Source organism: Haemorhous mexicanus, chromosome 13 (genome assembly GCF_027477595.1).
Source record: "Haemorhous mexicanus isolate bHaeMex1 chromosome 13, bHaeMex1.pri, whole genome shotgun sequence".
Classification (NCBI taxonomy): Eukaryota; Metazoa; Chordata; class Aves; order Passeriformes; family Fringillidae; genus Haemorhous; species Haemorhous mexicanus.
The window spans coordinates 10,382,373-10,404,472 of record NC_082353.1 but is presented as its reverse complement, the minus strand read 5'-3'; the positions used below and the strand labels follow the sequence as shown (position 1 = coordinate 10,404,472).

The window sequence follows — 22,100 nt, the reverse complement described above, 5'->3', positions numbered from 1 at the left end:
GTTATATATTATAATAATTTTATTAATAAAACAATAATATATATCACATATCATATACACTATATATGTGATTATGTTTTATAATAACAACTTATACTATATTACATTAATATTATATACTAAATTACATTAATACTATATTAAAACTATACTAAAGAGATACTGTACTAAAGAAAAACCCGTGATGATCTCCAGACAGTCAGACACAGCTTTGAGTGATGGGCTAATCATGCAAAACAACTTTCACCTGAGTCCAATTAACAACTCACTTCAGGTAAACAAGGTCCATAACACATTCCACATGTGCAAAAACAGGAGCAGTGAATAGAGATAAGAATTGTTTTCTCTCCTCTGTGCTTCTCACTGCTTTCCCAGGAAAACGCCTTGGGAAGCTGTGCCTGCTGCTCTCTGGGAAGAGAGCTGTGGTCACACAGGACCCCTGGAGCCCCAGCCCCAGGAGAGGGAAGTGCACTGCCCAGCTGGAGCTGCCAGGGAGGCTCAGCTCCTGCAGCAGTTCTGAACTTCAGGAAGCAATTTGTTTCCATGCCCATGATGATCCTTAAGAACACTGGAGATGGGGAATTTACAACAGCCTAAACCAAGGGTGTTACCCTCAGCACAGGGCAGCCTTCAAAGCACTGCCTTCACCCCCAGAGCTCCTGCACAGCTGAGGCCCACACCCACAAACCAAGAGAAAGGAGAAAGAGAATGAAATAAATAAATAAAAACTCACTTTCATCATTCCCACTACACAGTATGTCATGCTCCCACACCTGGCCTTTCTCCATCATCACTGGGTGTTACTGGCAGCCCTAAGAATCTACTTTATACAAAGACAAGAAGCTTTGCTCTTTGTAGTCACTTTGTGCTTGTGTGGCTAATTTTTTTCTTTGAGTTTTGTTAGTTTCATACGTATTTGCTAGTGTTCCCAGTGCAGAAGTGCTACATCACTTTATTATTTATATAATCTTTTCCCTGCTCCCCAGGAGATAAATGATTTGAAAAACAGAAGGTGCCCGAGCCAATTACTCCGTGTGCACTCCTGCACTGTGTAACAACAGAGGAAAGCAGCAGCAGGAGGAGGGTTTGGGCACTTGGATAAGCTGTTTTCAGCCCTTTGGATCCCCAGTTCACAAGGCAAGGAACTTTGGGGTGAAATGAAGGTCTGTGCTAACAAATATATGTGCAATGCAAGCACAAACCCACAGAAACTATAATAAGTCCAAAATAATTGAACAGGACTTGACAGTAGAGGTGCCATAATAAAGTCAAGTAGCAGGCTAAGGAACAATGTTTTCTTTCCTTTCCACGTGGTTTGAAACAAAAGATATTTTGTAAAACTTCATAAATCAAACTCATGATTTCATATAATAATAATAATTTCAAATCACAGTTTCACATCATAATTTCAAATCCTAAAATCAATAATTCATAAGATCCAAATATTCAAACATAACAGAATACACCTGTTCTCAGAATTCTTTATTTAAAACAAAAACCACCAAAACAAAAAGCTAAAAAACAAAACCTTGCCAGGAATCAGGTAAGTTTTCTCAGTTTAACAAAAGATGCTCCAGCATCAGATCAGACACAGCTGAAGACTGAATGCATGCCCCACTTTGACCAGGTTCCATCCCCAAGATGCAGCAGAAGTTCCCCACCTCCAATACATTTCTGATAGGATATTCCTTCCAAGGAATTAACAGAAAGCAAAGTAAATGTGCAAGAGGAAAGCATTTAAGTGCTGTCTAGCAGAAGCAATCAGCAGGCTGGATTCCTTTAGGCTACACAAAGCAAAGTTTCCTGACCTAAGAAAGGCAGCAGCCTGAAAGACAAATGCTGATAACCTGGAGCAGCAAATGCTGTGTAGCAGTTTCTAACTGCAATCTATGGCAGCATGAAACAGGCATCTTTAATTTATCCAGCTAAAACTACATTTTATACCATCTAGAGAAGGGAAAGAGAAAGCAGAAAACAGATCACCATAGAAACGGAGCCCCTACAGACAGCAGAACCTTCCATGACACAACCCTACAGATATTAAAGCCATCCTGTGAGCACCAGGCTGCAGCTTTTCATCTCCAGCACCAGTGCCTAGCCTTAAATCCCTGCCAAAGAAAACACCTGGTAAAAGGAATGGGTGGGAGGAAAGAGGGAGATGTTCCTAATTATAAGTACTGAATCATTTCTCCACATTCTCACCTCATTAACTAGCAGAATGTTTTGCAAAATCAGATTTTCATGCTTTTATATAATCAGTTGATACTAAAATTCCATTGCTGCCTAGCCTTTACTGGGATCCAACCCTAGAGAGGAAAACAAAGCACCAACACTGGTGGAAACAGGACCAAGGGCCTCTCTTGGGAAAACCTACTCTGATATCTGCTATTCATCCCTCTTCACTTACTAGTATATAAAATAGGCTTTATGACAACATCAGAATAAGGCTAAAATAAGATAAAATTCTAGAGCCACTGATTTACAAATCAGCCTTCTAAAAAGGGAAGGAAATTCTAGTTTAAAAATGACTGTGCTGTCTAAAATTCTAGCACTGAAATGACAATATAAATTACAGCAAGAATCAAATGAATTTTAGTTTAATCATCCTAATTATGAACCACGAGTACATTACTCTTCGTGGGAGTTCAAGGCAAATTTTGAACCACCAAAATAAAACTTCTGACAGGGGAAATTCAAGTATGACTTACTGCAGGAAAGGCCATGAAATAAAATTTTAGATAAATATTGCTACCTTTTACATCAGCCCAAGTTTACCACTAGTGTCAATGCACTTTATATTTCAGTACTGATCTGGCTCAAATAAATGAGTTTTGCTATCCTCCTTCAGTGGGTGTGATTGCAGCTCAACACTGGTCACTGGAGGTGCAGGATGGGAGAGGCTGGGGAGGACACACAGCACATCCTCCCACCCTACCACAAAGGGCACCCCCAGGACCACCTCTTAACCTCAACCAGTCTGAAAGAATGAAAACAGAAGGGACACCAAGGGGATGTCCTGGAACGCAGAAGAAAAATGAATAATTAAAAGCATAATGACAGGACTATTTCAGATCTCAGTTTCCTGCCTAGACTCTCTTCCAGCCTCAGCAGACCAACACAAAAAAAGCAGCATCTCCCAAATCCCCTGGAAGTGTGAAGTGCTGTACTTTGTTCAAGGAAGGACAAGCTGAGCAATAGTTTATAGACATCTATAAAGCACCTCAGAGAGAGCTCACAGCAGAAAACAAACACAGAAGTTTTCAGGTCTTACAGGTGGGTCAGAAGGGTGGCTGGATTATTACAACTTTACATAATAAGAAAATATAATAGAAAATCACAGTATTCTGTCATACCTCGTGATTTCATCTTGGATCACATGGAGAAATCAGCAGACTGTAACAATTATCTATCAAATGAGACCATCTGACTCACAAAGCCTCTCTCCTGAGCTATTAACCTCTTGAAGCACTAATTGCCACTGCTGACAGAACAGAATTAGCAATGCAAGCGGCTCAGCAGTCCCAGCAGCAGGCAAAGAGTTCTCTCCCTCCATTGCACAACCACAAACACAGAAGAAGGAGATACAGCTATCTTCCCAGCTCAACAGCCCTGTGCCTAAGAGCTGGAAGAGTTCATTAATGAGCTACATCCTAGAAGGAAAAAGGAAATTTCAACTCAGAGAAATCTGTCCCAAGTTTCTCAGCACAACCTACACATACAAGTGAACTGGTATGATTTGCACTCCAGCAGGGATCACCTCTTTTTTTATTTACAGACAGCCTCAAAAACCACAGTCTTTCACATGTTAACCATGAAAAGAAATAGCAGAGACACTGCCCCCCTCCCTTTCAAGAAGGACCTTGGGTCTGGGCAGGAATAAAGCAGCTCATTTATGTATGGATCAAAGAGACACTGTCATTTCTGGCAGCACCAGCTGAAGGAGCCAGTGGAACAGCAACAGCTGGTAAAAGTCAAAGCCAAATTTCACCAAAATTATTCAATGTGAACTTGCTCCTCACTGGACATGGCCACCTGGAGAGAGCAGGCTGCATTGCTAGGCTGGAAAAAGCAGTGTCTCTGCTAGTAAGGGGCAGAAAAACAGAGCACAAAAGAGAGCACAAAGTCGTCAAAGTTCACAGTGCAGCAGTGTTCAACTGATCTTTGCAAAATGCAAAGTTATTACAAAAGGATTTCTTGGGATTTCCTTGGCTGGGGTTGCTTTGGAAACACAATTTGATGCTATTAGAACAATTTCCTTTCAGCTTCCCCTATGCTTGGTTCACAGTGCCACCACCAAAGATAATAATACTGAGCCTAGAAAGACTTGAAACAGCAAAGTTTAGTTGTTATAAGCTCTACACAAGCAGATCAACAGCCAGCTGAGTAACAGGCAAACACAAGTCTTGACCAGTCTGATCTCCTACAAAGAGATCATGATCACTGACACAGGAGGCAGGAGGAAGTCCTGTTTCTCCACTGCTGTAACCACTAAAATTTGTGCCACCCATCCTGTGATCCACGGGCAGCCCCAAGGACACACTGCACTCCTGTTATCAGAGTGCTGCTGCTGCCTGCACGCTGAAAAGTCAGACAGGACTTCACTCTTCTCTCGTAAGAATGCCAAGCAACCAGGGAGGATTGGAAAGTAGAGCATCCCCAGGACAAGTGGGCTGCTGCAAAACCTCTGACCAACTCATCTTAATTCTTCTTGGGGTCAGAGGGAAATGGAATCATTAATTTTGAAAATAAAATCCAAACAGAAATTATAGTTTTTTCAAAGGCAGTAGCACTCTTTGGGCATGGAGCACATTTTCTGTCTTGTTGCTTAGCAAGAGCCATTTACAAACCTCTTGCAGAGCTTAAGGCCTGATATTTAAGGCCTGAATTAATTTGAAAAGACATTTATATCATGATATACAGTAGGGGAAATAAAAGTGACAATTAGTATTAATGTTATATCTGAACAACAATCCCACATGGTTAGCTGACCTCACAGGAAGATCAAAAGCTCTGTGCTGTTCTGTCTCACAGGAATTCCCTGACCAGCCACAAGCACAGCTCCCAAATCCAGGGGAATCCAGGGGACAGCAGTGACCCAGCTCTGAGCTACCCCCAGGATATCCCCACTCTGAGTTTGCAAACCATGGATACTGATCTGCAAGCCTGGCTCACAGGTGTGCAGGTAAGGCACTGCATCCTTCACCATGCACAAGGAAACTCCTGGAATCACAATGAGAAAAACTCTGTTGTACTTGAGAACTTCATCTGCCCTGTAAATATCCCTTACATTTGAATCATAAAGCTATAAAAGCCCCCACCCCCACTTCTTTCCTTCTTTTAAGCATTTTTACAAAGTGTTCTTTGTATCTGGGGCCTGGGGGCTTGCAACAACAAAAGCCACTTGTATGTCCTTTGCCAAACACGCCTGGACTGTACAAGGTACAAGCAAAAACTGTCAGCATCCCACACTGATTCACTGCAGCAAGGTCTGTACCATCAGCCACTGGAAAAACATTGATTTACATGGCTGAAACCTTACCTTGCTTCAAAGGGATACAAAAAAGCTAAATCCCAAACACAGGATATCTACAAACACTGAAATTCAGAGAAAATTACCACCCTGCAAATCTACACCTTGGGCCTGACATCAAGGCCAAAAAATGCAGTTTTACTTTAAACTGCCAAATCTATCAAAGAAGAGCTCTATTCCAAGGCTGTAACTGGTACAATGGTCCAGAAAACACTGTCAAGGAGCTAAACCACATGTAATGTTTAAAAGTTCAGCATTTTCTACACCTTTAAGAACACAGCTTTCTACATTTTATGTTGATTGCACTTAACCTTCTCTTCAAAATGTCATACAGAGGGAGACAGATGTGGTTGGAAGTACTGACAGAAGTTTTGTACGGTTAACCCATACAGTACTTCAGCTGTCAAAATGCTGCCCATTCCCCCCCTCAAGCTGCTGCATGCAGGAGCAGCTCTGGTTAGCTTTGGTGGCACTCCCCAGCTCCCCTGCCACAGGCTCCTCTCCCCCTCCCCAGCCACCCTCAGCCAGTGGCCACAGCTACCTCTTGTAGTCTGTCCCTCGCTGGAGGTGTGATGCCAGCTGCTGGAACCCAGAGATGGGAATCCCATGCAGCACTGCCTGGGCACACCTGGATTTGCCCACATGGTGCTTCTGAGAGGGCTTGATCAGGGCTGTATGATCAACTACAGAAAAACAAACCTTTCACAAAGTGGCCTGGCCAGGCTGCTGGGAGAGAAGCACAGCTCCATCCTTTACATCCTTCCCTGTGTCCCTGCCACTCCCACCAGCCCAGGTGGGACAGATAGCACGGAGTGATGCTCCTGCACCTCTCCCTGAGGCTCCCCAGCTGCTCCTTTCTCCACCAGTCACGAGCAAATAACTCAGCACAAACCCTCAGTGAAAGAGCAGCACTGCTATCCTGTGCCATGTAGATGCTGTTCTCATTTAATTCAGTATGTTTCTCAAAAAAATAAGCTCATTTAAAGTAAACCAGGCTTAAAAATACACATTCACAGAAACAGCAGTGTTGAAGAAAATTTTGTGTTTTAGAGATGTGTTTTGATTTCTAGACCTGTCAAAGGAATGAATGCAGCTCTGAAGAATCTCCAGAAAAGATGGCAGCAACAGTGAGATCAAACCCAGCAATGTTCTGGACACTGCTCGAGACACAAAACAGCTGAAAAATCACAATAAGAGCTGCAAAAACATCGAGCAGAAGTGTGCCACCAACCTCAGACTGAGAGACAGGAAAACATTCTGACTCATGTAAAATTTCCTTTGGGGTCATACCCACACAGAGGAGCAAATGCTGTATTGCATTTCGATCCATACCACCAGAATGAAGGCCAACAAGGAATTATATGCTAGTGATTTCAAAAGTAAGTTAATTATAAGTCTGCCTTAAAACTCACAATTCCTCCAACCTGAAAAACATGTTACAAGAATTGTACAAGAGTGGCCACAAGAAATTTAAGGGCAAAGGAAACAACTGCAGTTACTCTGAATATTCAGCTAATGAGACTTGTTGCACTGAAGAAACCTCACTAGGAAAAGGATGCATGATTTCATGTTTATGTGCTTACAGTGAGCTGCTCCAATTTTAAAACTTTAATATAGCCTACAACTGAGAACACAAAAAGATACTCAACACAATTAACTGCATGGGTGTCTCAACTTAAGATTCAATAACACAGACATTGTAAGGGCAAATGAAACAAGTGGCTGCAGGATTTTGTTTCAACATCAAGATGATGCAAGCCATAATAAAGACTTGACAGCATAAATGCAGAAACAGACGTAACTTCCAAATTCAGTCCTGACAATCATGCTCCTTCCATATTTTTCACGCTGATGTCACACAATAAAATGCTGATTACACTTTGTCAAGTTCTCAGATGGAGTGAAGACCTTCCAGAAGCTTTCTACAATTATTTTCCCCAAAGTTTCTAGAAACCTGAGGTACAGGAGGCAGAACCCCTGAGTCACTCCTCCCAGCCAGCCCCAGCGCTGCTCTGGAGGGAAGGGGCAGCCTGCAGCTCCTGCTTCACACACCCAGGAGGAAACTCCCTCCCCTCCCTGCCCCAGCACAGAGCCTTCTGCAGCCCTGCCATGGCTTTATCTGGTGTATCCACTGCTTGCTTATGCAGGGTGGGAGAATAAAGGGCTGGACTGACCAGACAGATGCACTGCACCGTGCCACAGCACTGCAGCTCGGAACAAGAACTGACTGAGAAAGAAGCAGAGGGGCCATAACTGCTCACCTAGCCCACAGAGGTGAAATAAGGCTACGTTTTCTGCTATCTCTACAACATCTGGAGCATGGACAATTGCTGACTTAACTGTGAAAGTTTAGTTTAGAAGTTAAAAATTAAAGGAAATATATTTGAGAGTAGATAAGGCTGTACTTTTCTGAGTGTCCTTCTGTAAAGCTGAGCTCAAGTCCAAAAGCACCATCTTGTTTTTACTTAATCCTAGCCCCCCAAAAAGCCACATTTGAAGTAAAACACCAAACTGAGGTTTTAAAAGCAAAGATCAACTGAGTATTTTTTGTTGGGCCAACACAGAAGCCCCAGCTGAGATGCAGTTGCATCATTAAAACTAGCTCTCCTTGAATAACTCAAGCTAAGTCAGTAAAAGCTCTGTTTTACCCAGCTAACCCAGAGTGCAGCTGTCACCCAGACACCTTTCTGCTCTACTACAGCAGCAAAGTCACACCAGTGAAGCACATCTAATGAAGCCATATTTAGTTCCACCAGTTTTTCACGGGAAATTAACAGTAATTTACAGCAAGTGCCCACACAAGGAAACCAGAGTGGCCTGATATGAATGACCTGGCAAGCTCAAACCCAAAACCAGCAGAGCCAAACCTCTCTGAGAGCTGCCCCTCCTCCACAAAAACTGGGGGAAGCTGTGAAAGCAGAACTAGGGTCAGTGGCCACAGAGCTCTCTCCAAAACCCCCCAGCAAGAGCAGCAGCCATTCCTTGCCCTGGGCTGTCACCCTGCCCTCACCAGAGCTCGGGCACAAGGAGCAGGGCTGTGCTGGCTGAGAGCACCCGGAGCCACCCTGCCCAGCAGGACGGGTATGGGAACACCTCTGTGCTGCACAGAGGGGAAACTGCACCCTGTCACACCAGCTGAAGCAAACTTTCAAACATAGCACATTTATATTCCACTGCTTTTCTCTACAAGTGCTCTCTGATTGTTTGCAAAAAGTTCAAATCAGCTTTACATTTCTGGTACGTGAGACTGTCACAGGGAAAAGGGCACCCAGACATGAAATTCTAACAACTTCTGCAATTGCTCCTCCTCTTGCAAGATTTTTTTCTAAGTGAGACCATCTCCTAAACAATGAATTTAATGACTGGCATGTTTGAAATAGTCATGTATGTATCTCCAAGATCATAAGTCCAAACTCAACTCAAATCCCTACTAATAAACCCTTATGCTGTAATACTATGATACCAGTAAGCACTTACATGCTTAGCTATACATACCTGTACACCTATGTGTATAAAAACCAAGACAACAATTGAACATATTCTACTTACTTTAACATACATATAGTCTAAAAGTTCTATTTCCATCCCATATCTCCTGCAACAGAAATTTTCAGCACTTTCAGAGGCAGCTGGTGCTTCCTTTCCAGGCAAAACAGGCTCAATCTCCACGGAACACATTTCCATCTCTCTTGTGTTGGTGTACACTAGCTCATAAGGCAACTTGGGAATCTCTCCCTGCTTTCCTCAGGAAAACAACTGAGGTCATCTGCTTTAAAGATACTTATGAATAACCCATGGAGTCTGCAGAGAGTAACGTGTGACAAGCCATGTTGGGGCAATGAATTCCCTCATTGTTACACTGCCTCATAGTATTTTTAGGTTATTTCTCCAGCTCTACAAAGCTCAAGAGTGTCCTCCTCTAAACCACAAAGCAGTTGCAAAATTCTCTTGTCTTGTGATAATCAAATGGAAGAACTCAAGGACACCACTGGTAATTAGAGCAAGAGTTTATGATTTTCATAGCCATGGGTATGTACATCATTCAAATGAGAAGTCCCTGTTGCTCCATCTTTAGGACTGCCAAACTAGAAACATGCAGTTTACATCTACCCATACAGCAGCCCTGGGAAACAACATGACAAATCACATGCCATACTTACCCTGTGGCAGCTGCTACAGACACAGAACGAGAGCCCTTCAAAGCAATGCTGCTTCAGCCTTCACATTTGATCTCAAAGCCAAGGCTCTCATCAGGCCACAGCGTGGAAGAGTCTGCTGTCAACCCTCCCCACTGCCCCCTAAGAGCTAAATAAACCCAACAAGGCACATCTGCTCATTGCCAGGGGCAATGAGCATTACCCTAACAGCCTCACCCACCTACAGCCACACCTGAAGCGGGGTTAAAAGGAAAAAATGGAGGTTTGATGAGCAGTGAGGGAAATGCAACAGCTTTCAAGATGCTCAGAAAGTAGCCACAACTTTCACCAAGCAGCATGGAGCTGACAGACACAAAACCACATCTGCATTCTGCATTCCTGACTGATTCTGCTCCAGTGTACTCTTTAAAATGCTCCCTCAAACCATTCATGATCACGGTGACTTCTCATTCATATTTGGGCTTTGGTATTATGTTTGCACCTTCTTTTCCTTCAGCATTCCAAGAAGCTTTACCCCAGCCTCGAGTACCTCCACAGCATTGTTATTCAGGGAAAGATCTTGCTATTGTTCCTGGCTAACAGGCAAAAGAAACTAAATCCATGCCACTAAGGAGAACAGAAAGTGTAAAACACAAGATATCTGCTTCTGTAAGTAATCCATTTGCACCTTCTTCAAAATTTACATTAAAATTTGCAGATGCTCACATTAAAATTGGGTCAATATCTGCAACCCGCAGACATTCAGCTGAAGTCTTTAAACTTCATTACCAGTGCCTAATGTTTCCTGTGCTTACCTTGGAGCTCCTTAATATCCACAATTCAGCAAGGAAGGCACTCTCTAATGTAACCACACTACTTAGCCTCCTAAAAAAACCAAAAAAAGAAACAAAAACCCAACCAAAGAAACAAACAAACAAAATAAAAAACCCCAAACCCCCAAAAAACGACAACAGAAAACCCCACACAGAACCCACACGAACTGTTTTAACAGCACTGACTTCTTCTTTGTATTTCATTTATATATAAACAGACTGACACATACAAACAAACAACAAAATACTGCAACTAGCTGCAAGCAACAAGCAAAGCAGCTGTACTGTGCCAGAAAAGGCCCAGGTTATGACCTGGCTGCCCAGGAAGATCCCAAAATCACCAAGATCATCAGCTTGGTAACTCTGTGGTTCCCATGTTTGTGCAGTGCTGGGCAGTCCAGGTCAAGCCTCTCACACACATTTCACATTTGGCTGCTGCCTGGAGCACACTGCAAACACAGACTGTGCTAAAAGATGAGTGACACCATAAGATGGCAGGGCCCTGAAAGAGGAAGTTTCTGCTGAAAAATACAGCCTGGTTATTAAACATTAAAGCTGGGCTTTAAGTAGACAGGTCCTAAGTGATTGCAGTGCTGCACACACAGAGCTTTCCTCAGAGAACTGGACAAGAGACATCCCCAGGGTGTCTTAGTTTGTTCTCCTGCACAAATCATTCCTAACAGCTATAGGACAGCAAAGTTATTTCCCTGTCATAAGAAGAAATAAAGAATAAAGGGCTTGATCTTTCAGGTTTATGTGCTCGATTTCAAAGCATAAAATTAAGCAATGTGTGATTACTCACACAGGATAAAAAGAAATCTTTGCAGTATCAGCCTTAAGCAAACCCAGGGTTAAGCAAAGCCAAGAACACTGAGAACAAGGAGGGAATGATGCAGTGCTAGGCAAAGGGTGTAGCACTGCTCTCTGCCAGGAGTACCAAAACCCTTGCCACTGGTGTTGGCAAACAAGGCCCTAAACCAAATCACACAGCTCCAGCTTCAAAGTGAAGCCAGCAAAAGGGAAAGTTGCTGTACAAAGAGCCAGTGAATTCTTAACACTGAATTTTCTGTCTCCCATGACTTTTAGAATAACAGGTTTAATTTCACACCTATTGCATTCCCACTTAGTTAAAAGTTTGATACCAATTTGAGCCAGCCAAACTCTTAGAAACATCATCCTTGGTCTAGCATACCTTGAGTGGGGTTATGGCCCATGGAAATAAGCAGAAAGACACAGTTTGATGAAAAAGTCAACGTCACAGACATGATGCAAATTTCCAAGAACCCTGGGTTTATTTCTGACCATAACACCACATTTTCCTGCAACAACAACCACCTATTGTTAAGGAGAGATAGGAAGCTCTTCCTTGCTATTTCAGAAGCAGAAGGTACACTCTGCTGTTACAGCTCACTGGAGTAGCTTGCTAATGAAGCATCAGAACAACAGCCCTGCCCAAACGCTGCTCCTTGGCCCTGGGCCCAAATGCTGCTCAAATCCTCACTGCCAGAGTCAAGCACCACACACACAGCAGTAAACACTGCTCCACTACAGTGAGCACAGCACTAGGTCAGACACGACCTCTGCACCTTCCAGCACGAGAAGGAGAGCCCAGCCAGGCCCAGGAGTTCAGACTCTGCTTGTCCCTAACTTCAAACACACAGCAAGGGGAGGTGACTTCAGCCAAGAGGCACAAAACAAACCCTGACTCACTTTTATCAGAGCAGCTCTGGCTGCTGGGCAGCACAGAGCAAAACTGGGTCCATCATCTCCCCTCTAGCCAAGATGCCTTTCACACCAGCAACACCTGTGCATGTGCTCATATACCCATGCAGCTGTCAAAGACCCCAGGAATACAAACAAAACTACAATAATTACATATTTCCTTTGTGTATTGGGGGATTTCTGGGGTCCCCTGTGGCAGGAGGGAAATGATGAATCTGAGTTCATGCTCTCAGAAGGCTAATTTAGTATTTTATGATACTATATTATAATAAAGAAGGCTATACTAAACTATTCTAAAGAATACAGAAAGGATCCTTACAGAAGGCTAAAAGATAATACTAATAAAAAACTCGTGCCTCTTTTCAGTCCCGACACAGCTGATGGTGATTGGTCATTAAGTTAAAGCAATTCACATGAAACCAATCAAACAACCACCTGTTGGATGAACAATCTCCAAACCACATTCCAAAGCAGCAAAACACAGGAGAAGCAAATGAGATAATATTGTTTTCCTTTTCTCTGAGGCCTCTCAGCTTCCCAGCAGAGAAATCCTGGGCAAAGAGGATTTTTCAGAAAATGTGATGGTGACAGTGTACACTTTGTGCTGTCAAGGAATGAAACCCAAATCCAATGAATGTGTATAAATTACTGTATGAATACAATAAATAATTATACATTAATGTGTATAAATATGTAAAGGGGAGGTGCCAAGAGGATGGACCAGGCTCTTCTCAGTGGTGCTGAGCAGCACAACAGGAGCCAGCAGGAAGGAACTGATGCTCAGAAGTTCCAGTGAAATATGAGGAAGAACTTCTTTAGTGGGCTGAGCACTGGAACAGGCTGCCCAGGGAGGGTGTGGATCTCCCTCAGTTCAGACACTCAGAACCACTGGGTCTCAGCCTGGTGCCCTGTGCCCTGGGATGGCCCTATTCCAGCAGGGAGGGTGGCCCAGATGACCCAGTGTGACCCAGTCTGTCATTCTGAGTGTCCCCATAGGCCACCCCAGGCTCCTGGAGGTCTGCACAGCCCCAGAGCAGGCTTGCCAGCTGCACACTGCCTCACAGCACAAACCACCACTGCTTAACCTCACTGGCACTTCTTGCTTTAAAAATCCTACTAAAAATAGGCTGCCCAGAAACTGCAGCCATGTGATACTGGACATTTGTGTGACTTCCTCCAATTCAGCTGGCTCACTGAGCACATTGCAATAACAAAAATGCTTTCTTTAGTTCAATACAGATTAGGCAATGAGTCTCATAAAGACAAACTACTTTGTTATTAGAGCCCATGGAGAGAATTAAACTTCCAAAGGTCCCAGAAGCAAACCCTAAGAGTTGGGTACATCTGTCTAAACCCTTACAACTCAACCTGGAGCTCTCTGGCTCAACAAAGATGATCATGGTGGTCATTACACACATTTTCTGACATAGCAGGAGCTTGGCAGCACTTTATCTGATCATTTATTTATCTAAAAAATAAGAGTAAGCCATTACTTAACCCATCTGGCACATTGTATAAAATCCCTGCAGTAGAAAGAGACTGCAAAAAACCAGTGGCAGCTCCATGTACAGACATTACTATTCTGCAAGCATTGCTGGTGACAATTTGGGAGGGATCCCACATAATCCACTAATATTACCAGGTAAATGTTTTAACATGACACTCAAATAATTGAAGAAATAAGACCAATTATTATAAATGGGACCTTCACAGGTCTTCACATGTAACAAAGAACTCACAACTTTCAAGATTAGGTCTAGAGGTAAAAAAAAAAAAAAGAGCATTTTAAAATATAAAGCCATTATCACCCCTCCCCATTAGTAGCTCCAAACAATGTTGTAGTGTTCCAGTAGGACTACAGGATGCACCCTCCCAGATGCTATTTGTGGGCTCTCAGAAGCTTTCCCCAAGAGCTTGGTGTCTGACCCCACCAGGGTGGCACCATTTCCTCCTCCAGACAAGCTCAGCATCCAGGGGAGCAGCCCTGGGGCAGAGTGGGCTCCAGCTCAAACCATAGCCTGCCCTGCTGCCCAAACCTCACATTTTATTTTACCAAGAGATTGCTGACATGTCACAGAAGTGCTGTTGGAAAGCTAAGAGCTCTCCCAGTTCCTTCAGCTGCTGTGGCTGACGTGTGACTAGAGAGAACAGGCTCTTTACAAAAACATAATAAAATGTCAAGGTTAGGTTAAACCAAGTGTTGTTGGACTGTTGGGTAATTATATCCTCAGCACCTTTAGTTTAAAGGCAATGGGAAGAAAATGTGTGCACAGCACCATGACTTGTCACTAGAGCTACCATTTCTTTATTCCAGGGACACAGCAGGTCCCCCAGGCACGGAAGGAACTGCAATATTCCCTGTTCTGCCGCTGGGCTGGGTTTTTAGAAGAGGCAGAGTGCAGTTATAAAGTATCCTGTGAAGGCTCCCAGCCGTGGGGGGGCAATTCCTTGGCAGCTCAGGTTTGGTTCTGCGAGGTTTGGTCCAAGTTTTGGTTCTCTCTGCTCAGAACTGTGCAGCTCCAGGCAGGGCAGGAGCCCCAGCTGTGCCCCAGGACTGCCACCTCTGCACTGATGGGCACCAGCACTCTGCAGGGACTCAGCTGTCACCTTCTGGGACACGGGGTTACTGCCCAAGGCTTACAGAACACACACATCACAGGCAGTGGTTGTGCTGTGAATTGTGGAACGTGTAAAGGTTTTCCTAAGGATATTCTCTGATTGATCTTTGTATACTTTCAAGCCTAATCAACAGGAAAGGAGATTTAATCTGTGAAAGAGATAGCAGCTAACAAGCTCTAAGTGACATCTAGGTGTTTGAAAGACAAAGTATTTGTTGAAGAATTGCCTTGTTAAGGTTTGGGGCTTGATCTGCTTCAGTGATCTCAGGCCTACTGGGAGGTTAGCAGAGCTTGGGAGAAGGATCTCCACTGACAGAGGACACACAGAATGCAGAATTTGGGTGCCACAAGGACATGTGACAGAACCCCCAGACAAGGAGGAAACTAATAGAGCCCACTCAGTTCTGGCTGGGTAAAAGGTAACTCCAGCAGGGGCAGACCCTGACCACAGGCACACCAACCCCAGAACCACCAACCCAAAGGAAGAGAAGGACTGAGCATGCAGCATATACAGCACTATATAATTAAAGCAGCTCTTTTTAAATCCCAAGGAAAGCCGACTAAGAGGCACAGAAATTTTGAAATAGTTCCATTTTCCCTCTCACACTCAGGTTGGTTTTTGCTGCATTTCCCTCCCCATGTAGCACTAACACGCCCAAGCAGAGCCATTCCTTGGTCAGAATCTGCTGTTTGCCATTTTTGCTTGCAAGCAGCCAGCACAGGCAAAGGAGAAGACCAGGCATTGTAACACCCCTGGCTTCACCCCCAGAGCAGCTGCTGCAGCCAGGGGACACCAAGAAAGGGCCACTTGCAACGCTGGGGACAGCACAAGCAGCTTTTGTTCTATGCAGTTTCCTCTGACACTTCCCTAACTCAATTTATTGCTCATAAACCCTCAAACTGAACCATTTCAAGGTCAGCTACTGAGATCAGCTTGCCCAGGCCATGCTCTCCAGTGAAAACTGTTTACTGATTCCTCTGTGTTCAAAGGAACATTTCACTCACTAACACTGAAATTGGATTAGGCCCTATGTAAGGACCAAGCTAGCTGGAGCCAGCTCCCCCTCATCTCAAAGATAATGGAAAGGGAGGAGCACATTGGTAGCAGCAAGAATGAAAATAAATGAATCTCTGACTGAATGGATAAATAAATAAATCAGTGCACTGCACACAGCCATACAAAGGGGAAACAGAAATCCCGAGAGGGCAAAGCAGCATGCTCTAGGAAAACACAGCATGGAAGAGAAACAACTCAAACCCAGGGAAAAATAGATGGAAACAGAGCAAAAAAAAATGTCACCTCTTCACTCTAATTTTAAAAGAGGCAGCATGAGCAGAGTGTCTGATCTGTTTTGTTGATTTCTGTGTACAGGTGAGAAGAGCACGTGTTGGGGCTTGGTTTCACACCCCTGAAACTCACAGAGGTGACTTGAAACACAAAACATGGCAGTTTCAGCAGATGAGTTCCAATTCTAGGCAGAGCATTGTCCCTTGTTCTTAATTTCCACAGAAATCAAATTACACTCAACAAAAGCCAGTACATGGCCTAGATTGTCCCTACCAATTTTTATGGGTCAGCAGAGGCAGGTATATATCTGCTGTTGGTCAACAGTTCCTGAAATGCTGAAATGGATCCGTGACATCCAGGCATTGCTCAGTGGGGCTACAATGACCCAGGAACCATACCAAGGTTCTCCTAAGTCTGTCTGCACTGTCAAAGAACCAGAACTTCCAGAAATGAACTTACAGCAAGACCACTGACCTGCTAGAGGTATATATCCAACAGGACAAGGCTCAAAAGCATAATGTTTTCAGTAAGAATGCCTGAGATGTGGAACTGATTAAAGCTGCTTCACCCCAAAACTAAAGCTAATGCCCTCAAGCAGAGTCTGAATTTGCAGTGTCACTGGGCACAGGAATACAAAGCCTCATGGCTTGGGCTCACTACTCACAGCTAGTTTGGGAGTGCACTTGAGCCAGTCCTTTAACTTAAATCCAAATTTCTAGATTAACTACAACCATGTCCAACTCCAAGGCTGGCTGTATAGCCACCAAATTTAGCAACACATCTGGATGAATCAAAGCAGTAGGGTTTTCACAGGAGTGGCATGACTTGCTCAAAAAATCTGTACCCCTGGTTTCTAACAAAAAAAAAATCCTTGGAAAAAGAAGAGTTCCTTTCAGCTGTTTCAGTATGTGGTTGGGAGAGTGGGTGCTAGCTTTATGCTGGCAGGCAAAGAACCCAGATTTGAAGGATAACATACTGGCAAACTGGACACACTGGGGCATACAGCAGAGAGCCCCACTTCCAGCACCCCCAGCTGGAAATAAATCTGTTCTGCCATTCTCAGACAGCACCTGAAGAAATGCTGACAACTTCTTTGCAACACTGCTCATCCAGTCATTAACACAACTTCACCAACCTTTGTTGCAAGTTACACCAGCACAGCCACCTGACAAACACAGGCAGGCTGGGATGGGGGCATCCAGTGGGAGAAGGTAAGAGAGCTGCCCTTGCTCCAGGGCACACAGCAGCAATAATGCACTGAAAATTCATCCCTGACCCTGCTTGCCAGCAAAATATCTATGCCAACACCATACCATAAGAGCTGATACTTCACTGGAAGCTCTGGTGCTTTAAGCAGCTGCCCTGAATGACAATCTCTGCTTACCAGTTAAAAAAGATGTGAAACTCACTCTCTCTGTGCATATGTGTCTCTAAAGAGGACAAGAACAGCCTGTGGTGTGAGAGAAGCACAGACACAATCCCACTGGCCTTCATCACCCAGCGAGTCTCTACTGCAGGATCATCCCTGCACTTGTCTGACTTTGTGTTTGCTCTTTTTACCTCAGCATGCTTTGACCTTAAATCCATTATTTACGTTACCTAATCAAGGATGAGACACTGAATGCTCCTCAAGCAGTATGCTGCCATTACTTGAGGAAAGAGCCAGCAGAGAGGGAAGACAGCAGAGTCTCTCTTGAGTGCCCAGCAGGTTTCCTACCCTGGCCTGCCCATCTCTGAGCCAGCCCTCCTCAGGAATTATAAGGGGCCGTGAGCTTTCCACTGTAACACAGCTCCAGGACAACAGCACACCCACATTTTTGGAGCAGCTTCTGACCAAAGGATTCAACCACTCAGTGAAGAGAATTCAAGGTCAGACAAAGTTGGAAATTTAAAAAAAAAAAAAAAGAAAGAAAGAAAAAAAAAACAAGCAAGTAGTCTGATCCACACTCTATGAGACATTTTAATTCCATAAGAAGAACATCAACAGAGAGGGAGAAATCAAAACCACTTCTCTAAAAGAACTCCTTACACAGAGAAGGTCTGTTGGGTGCCTGGAAACAACTCTGCAGTACCACTGCTCTCTTGACCAGAATGGTAAATTTCATCCCCTTGGGATAGTTCAAAAAGGTATTCTTGTATGAGATTCAAAACACCAAGGTGTGCCATATCATTAATGCATTTAGTATTCTTTTGGGGGTGCAGGCATGCACCTCTTACACTCAGTTCTCCCACACAATATACTCTCAGACACAGGCAAGCAGTCCCTGGTGGAGGGACTGTCCGGTTTGATCAGTCCTGATGCAGTCACCGTGCTGTCCCATCACTCCTGACTAGGAGGACTCTACAGATAAGGTGACTTATCCATGTCAAAACCAAAGGTCTGTTTCCTTTCCTGTCCTGCAGAGTGTTAGACTGGGGATAATTCTGGAGTATTTCACTAAGTGGCTCAAAGCCCTAGATGGCGTGGCCTTCCTACCAACACTCTTCGACTGTGCAAGCCTTTTGAAGGGAGTATTTGGAGTTTGCCATGCTGTACTGCCCTGCTCAATTCCAGTGACCTCTGCCATCCCTTCTGCCCTTAAAGACCTGTTGTCTGTCATTTTTTTCAGATTTATGCACTTGCTCAAGGCAGAGCAATGAAAACAATGCATTGCTAGGGGTGAAAACAACCATTTCCACATCTCAATTTGCAGGCTTTGCCATCAAGATGCGCAGGACAGTAACTGTTTCCAGGCGGAAGCTGATGAGATACTAACACACACCACTAAAAAGATTAGAAAAATGTCTGATTAAAGAACATATGAGAGTCACGCTGCGCATCACTGCTGACTGCAGGGCTTCTGAACGACTGCCAGAAGAACATAATCCAAAGGTGCAGTGTCACCAAAAAGCGTAGCTGAACAGCAAAGCGCTTATGTCGTAGAAGCCGTTTTTCCTCAAGGAGCGGCACGGTGCTCCCGAAGGCGATAACCGAGCCGCCCCACTGCGCTGCATCCCCGCCGCTGCCGGGGCGCGGAGCCGGGCGGGCAGGGCAGGGCGTGAGGCACGGCACGGCACGGCACGGCACGGCACGGCACGGCACGGCACGGCACGGCGGCTCCCCTCGGGCCCGGGGCGCCGAGCCCTCCCCGCGGCGGGGCCGGCCCTCAGCGGCGGCGGGGAGCGGCCCCCGCGCCCCCGGGATGCGGGCCCGCCGGGCCGGGGAAGGCAGCGCCGGCCCCCGCCCGTGCCCCCGCTGCTCCGCCGGGCCGCCCGCCCGGGCCGCGCTGCCCCCGCCGCGCCCGCCCCGCGGCCCCACCGCCCCCGCAGCCCCGGCCCCGCCGCCGCCCTACCTTCGTGTAGAGCTCGGAGGCTGCCATGGCGCAGGGCGCGGGCGGGCGGCCCCTCTGCGGCAGCCCGGCGGCGGGAGGCGGAGGCGGGCGGGAGGAGGAGGAGGAGGAGGAGGAGGAGGATGCTCAGGCGGCGGCCCGCGCCATGTTGCTGCTACCTGGCGGGCTCTGAGCATTGTGGGAGCGGCGGCGGCGGCGGGCAGGACGCGGGGCGGGCGGCGCGATGCCTCCCACCGGCGGGCGGGACGCGGCCCCGGCGGAGCGGGGACTCTGCCGCTCCCGGACCCCCGGGGGAGCGGGCAGTGGGGCTGCGCGCCCCCCGCTTCGTGCCAGAACCGGTACTCCTCCTCTCCCTTAACATCCTTTTTTTTTTTTTTTAATTCAATTTATTCTTTCTCTCCTACACTGAACAAATTACTCATTATGTCATCAGGGATATTTATAAGTTCCTGCTCGAGGCGCGGAGGAGGCTCCGCACCGCGGGCACCACCAGGCTCAGGGAACCGTCCGGTCCCTTCCTTTCACGGGCACCGATTCTAATCCCATCCTTCAAATTGCTTACAGCCTCCTACAGCTGGATTGCATTTGTCATTCAAACCGTTACTGTAGGCACTGAAGGGAAATGGGCCCAAACCAGTTCCTTCAATAATTAAGTCCTTTCTCACCAAGACATGGAGGTACACATCTTTGAGAAGTTTAACATAGATGTCAAATGGGAACGAAAAGCATAGTCCATGTTCCAGCAAGGTCTCAAGACGACACCCAACTCCTTTATGATTTGTTAATGACTGTTTTGTACAGCTGTTTTCCACCTTGGAAATGCATCCTACTAGTCCAAGTGGTCCAAAATAGAAAACAAGTTTGAAATAGGTAAGTTTGCCACACTCTCCACCAAAATGCTTCTGCCTCTTTATCCTCTCTCAGAATTCAGCTGTATATTCAGTGGATAGTAATCTGCACTGCCCCCGAAACTCGAACTACCAAAGAAACAGACAAACCTGTTCACAGAGAAACTGAACCATGAAAGCAATGGGTAAGAAATCACTCATCAGTTTAGTAACAGAGAGAAAACACTATCCTGACTCCCAAAACAAACACTCCCAATAAATGCTTAGCTGGACTTTATTGCTGCTATCTAAAAAGGGGATGGAGAAAGTAGCAAGCACAAATAGGAAATAGCCAAGATGAAAATATGTAGCTTACCCAGAGTTGTTTGTATTAGGTGCAGGCTATATGGCCTTCACAGCCAGGAAACTAAGGTTAGTAAACTCAAAATAGAGATTAAAAAAACACCTGATTCTCCTGGGAGAGTTCAAAATAATGTGAACAGAGTTTTAAAAATACATTCCTTCCCATGTTCTGCCAGAATGTCCAGACTTATCAACCACGGTTGCTGTTGCTGTCCTACAGCAGGAGGCTCACTCCAGCAGAACTGGACATCCACTCCCAGTGCTATAGAAAGCCCAGAATGGGTTCCTGGGAGCTGCTGTCCAGGTCAGGGGAGAGGTTTAGGCTAAGCAGTTTTCATAGCTGCTCTTCATCCCTCTGCCAAGGCAAACCAGAGAGATGTGTACTAAAGCTACCAGTCACCTTTCATGTGCAACACTGGAACTGCAAACTGAAATTTCAGTTTTGTTTTCAGAAAGGACCTGGACCTCCCCTCTGTGTGATGCTTCACATCTGATATTTTGAACCCTTTCCTAGGATATCTATGCTAAATTCAAAGACTCATTTCACGAGTTTGCCTGGACTGTGGATAACTGATCTCAGCCACCCACAGCTGGAGCTCAGGAGCCAAATGTAATTATGAGCCACAGCAAAAAATAGATATCTGAGTCCAAAATATGCTATGATTTGACACAATTTGCATAAACCAGGATTTCAAATCTGCCATTAAGGACAGGAATTGGGGGCATTGAAAGTCAGGAAACAACGTTTTTGCAATGTATCCAGAGTGACTACTTCAATAAGATGCATCTCCTGCATCAAGAATTTGCTGGTAAGATTTTAAAAGGTCTCATCTCTTACCTTGCACAACGTCTTTTTGAAAAGATGGCATTTTTTTCAGAGCATAGATCCCAGGGTGTTCCAGATAACAGTGTACAGGTGATGTAACTGACACAGTCCACATGTAGAATTTTATACTGAATTTTTATGCAATTTTTTTTCAGCAGTTAAGAAGCATTTGTCCTATCTTTTTTCTTACATCTGTGTTCCGTTCATATCTGTGATCTGTTCAGCTGTGGCAGAGAAATTCCCTTCTCACACAGGACTTCCTATTCTGTTGTCACACTGTACAATGAGTGAGCAGTGAGTTCTCGGCCAAGCCCATATTCTCACACCTCAAGGACCAGGCCTGCAGATTTCAGCTGTAGAAAACAAACAGGGCTGGTCCCAGCCAGTACTGATGGAACAGTTAAGAACTCTGAAATGTAATACAAGAGATATGTAGGAAGAGAGACAATCATGTACCATGCAGGTATGCAGAGCACAGAGGGTGTTACTGTAACCTCGGGGACTGAGCTAACGATGTAAATAACACCCCATGGATCTGGAAGCTGTGTGAAGATCAGCACCAAGCCTCAGGCTGACTGGGAAATTAGTGGGACTTTTTTCCAGCATTGTGGTTTCTGGAAATGTGGCC

At 45.2% G+C, this 22,100-nt stretch overlaps 1 protein-coding gene across 8 annotated transcripts in view; it reads right to left on the bottom strand.

Annotated features, from left to right (window-relative positions):
- MYO5A (myosin VA) overlaps positions 1 to 19,616 on the bottom strand; it is a 99,517-nt gene extending 79,901 nt beyond the window's left edge. For all 8 annotated transcript variants that reach the window (XM_059858318.1, XM_059858320.1, XM_059858322.1 and 5 more), the window contains exon 1: positions 19,460 to 19,616. In XM_059858318.1, coding sequence (XP_059714301.1) covers positions 19,460 to 19,486 — 27 coding nt within the window. In that variant the 5' untranslated portion in view covers positions 19,487 to 19,616. The remainder of the gene's footprint in view (positions 1 to 19,459) is intronic.
- Between the last annotated feature and the right edge of the window lie 2,484 nt (positions 19,617 to 22,100).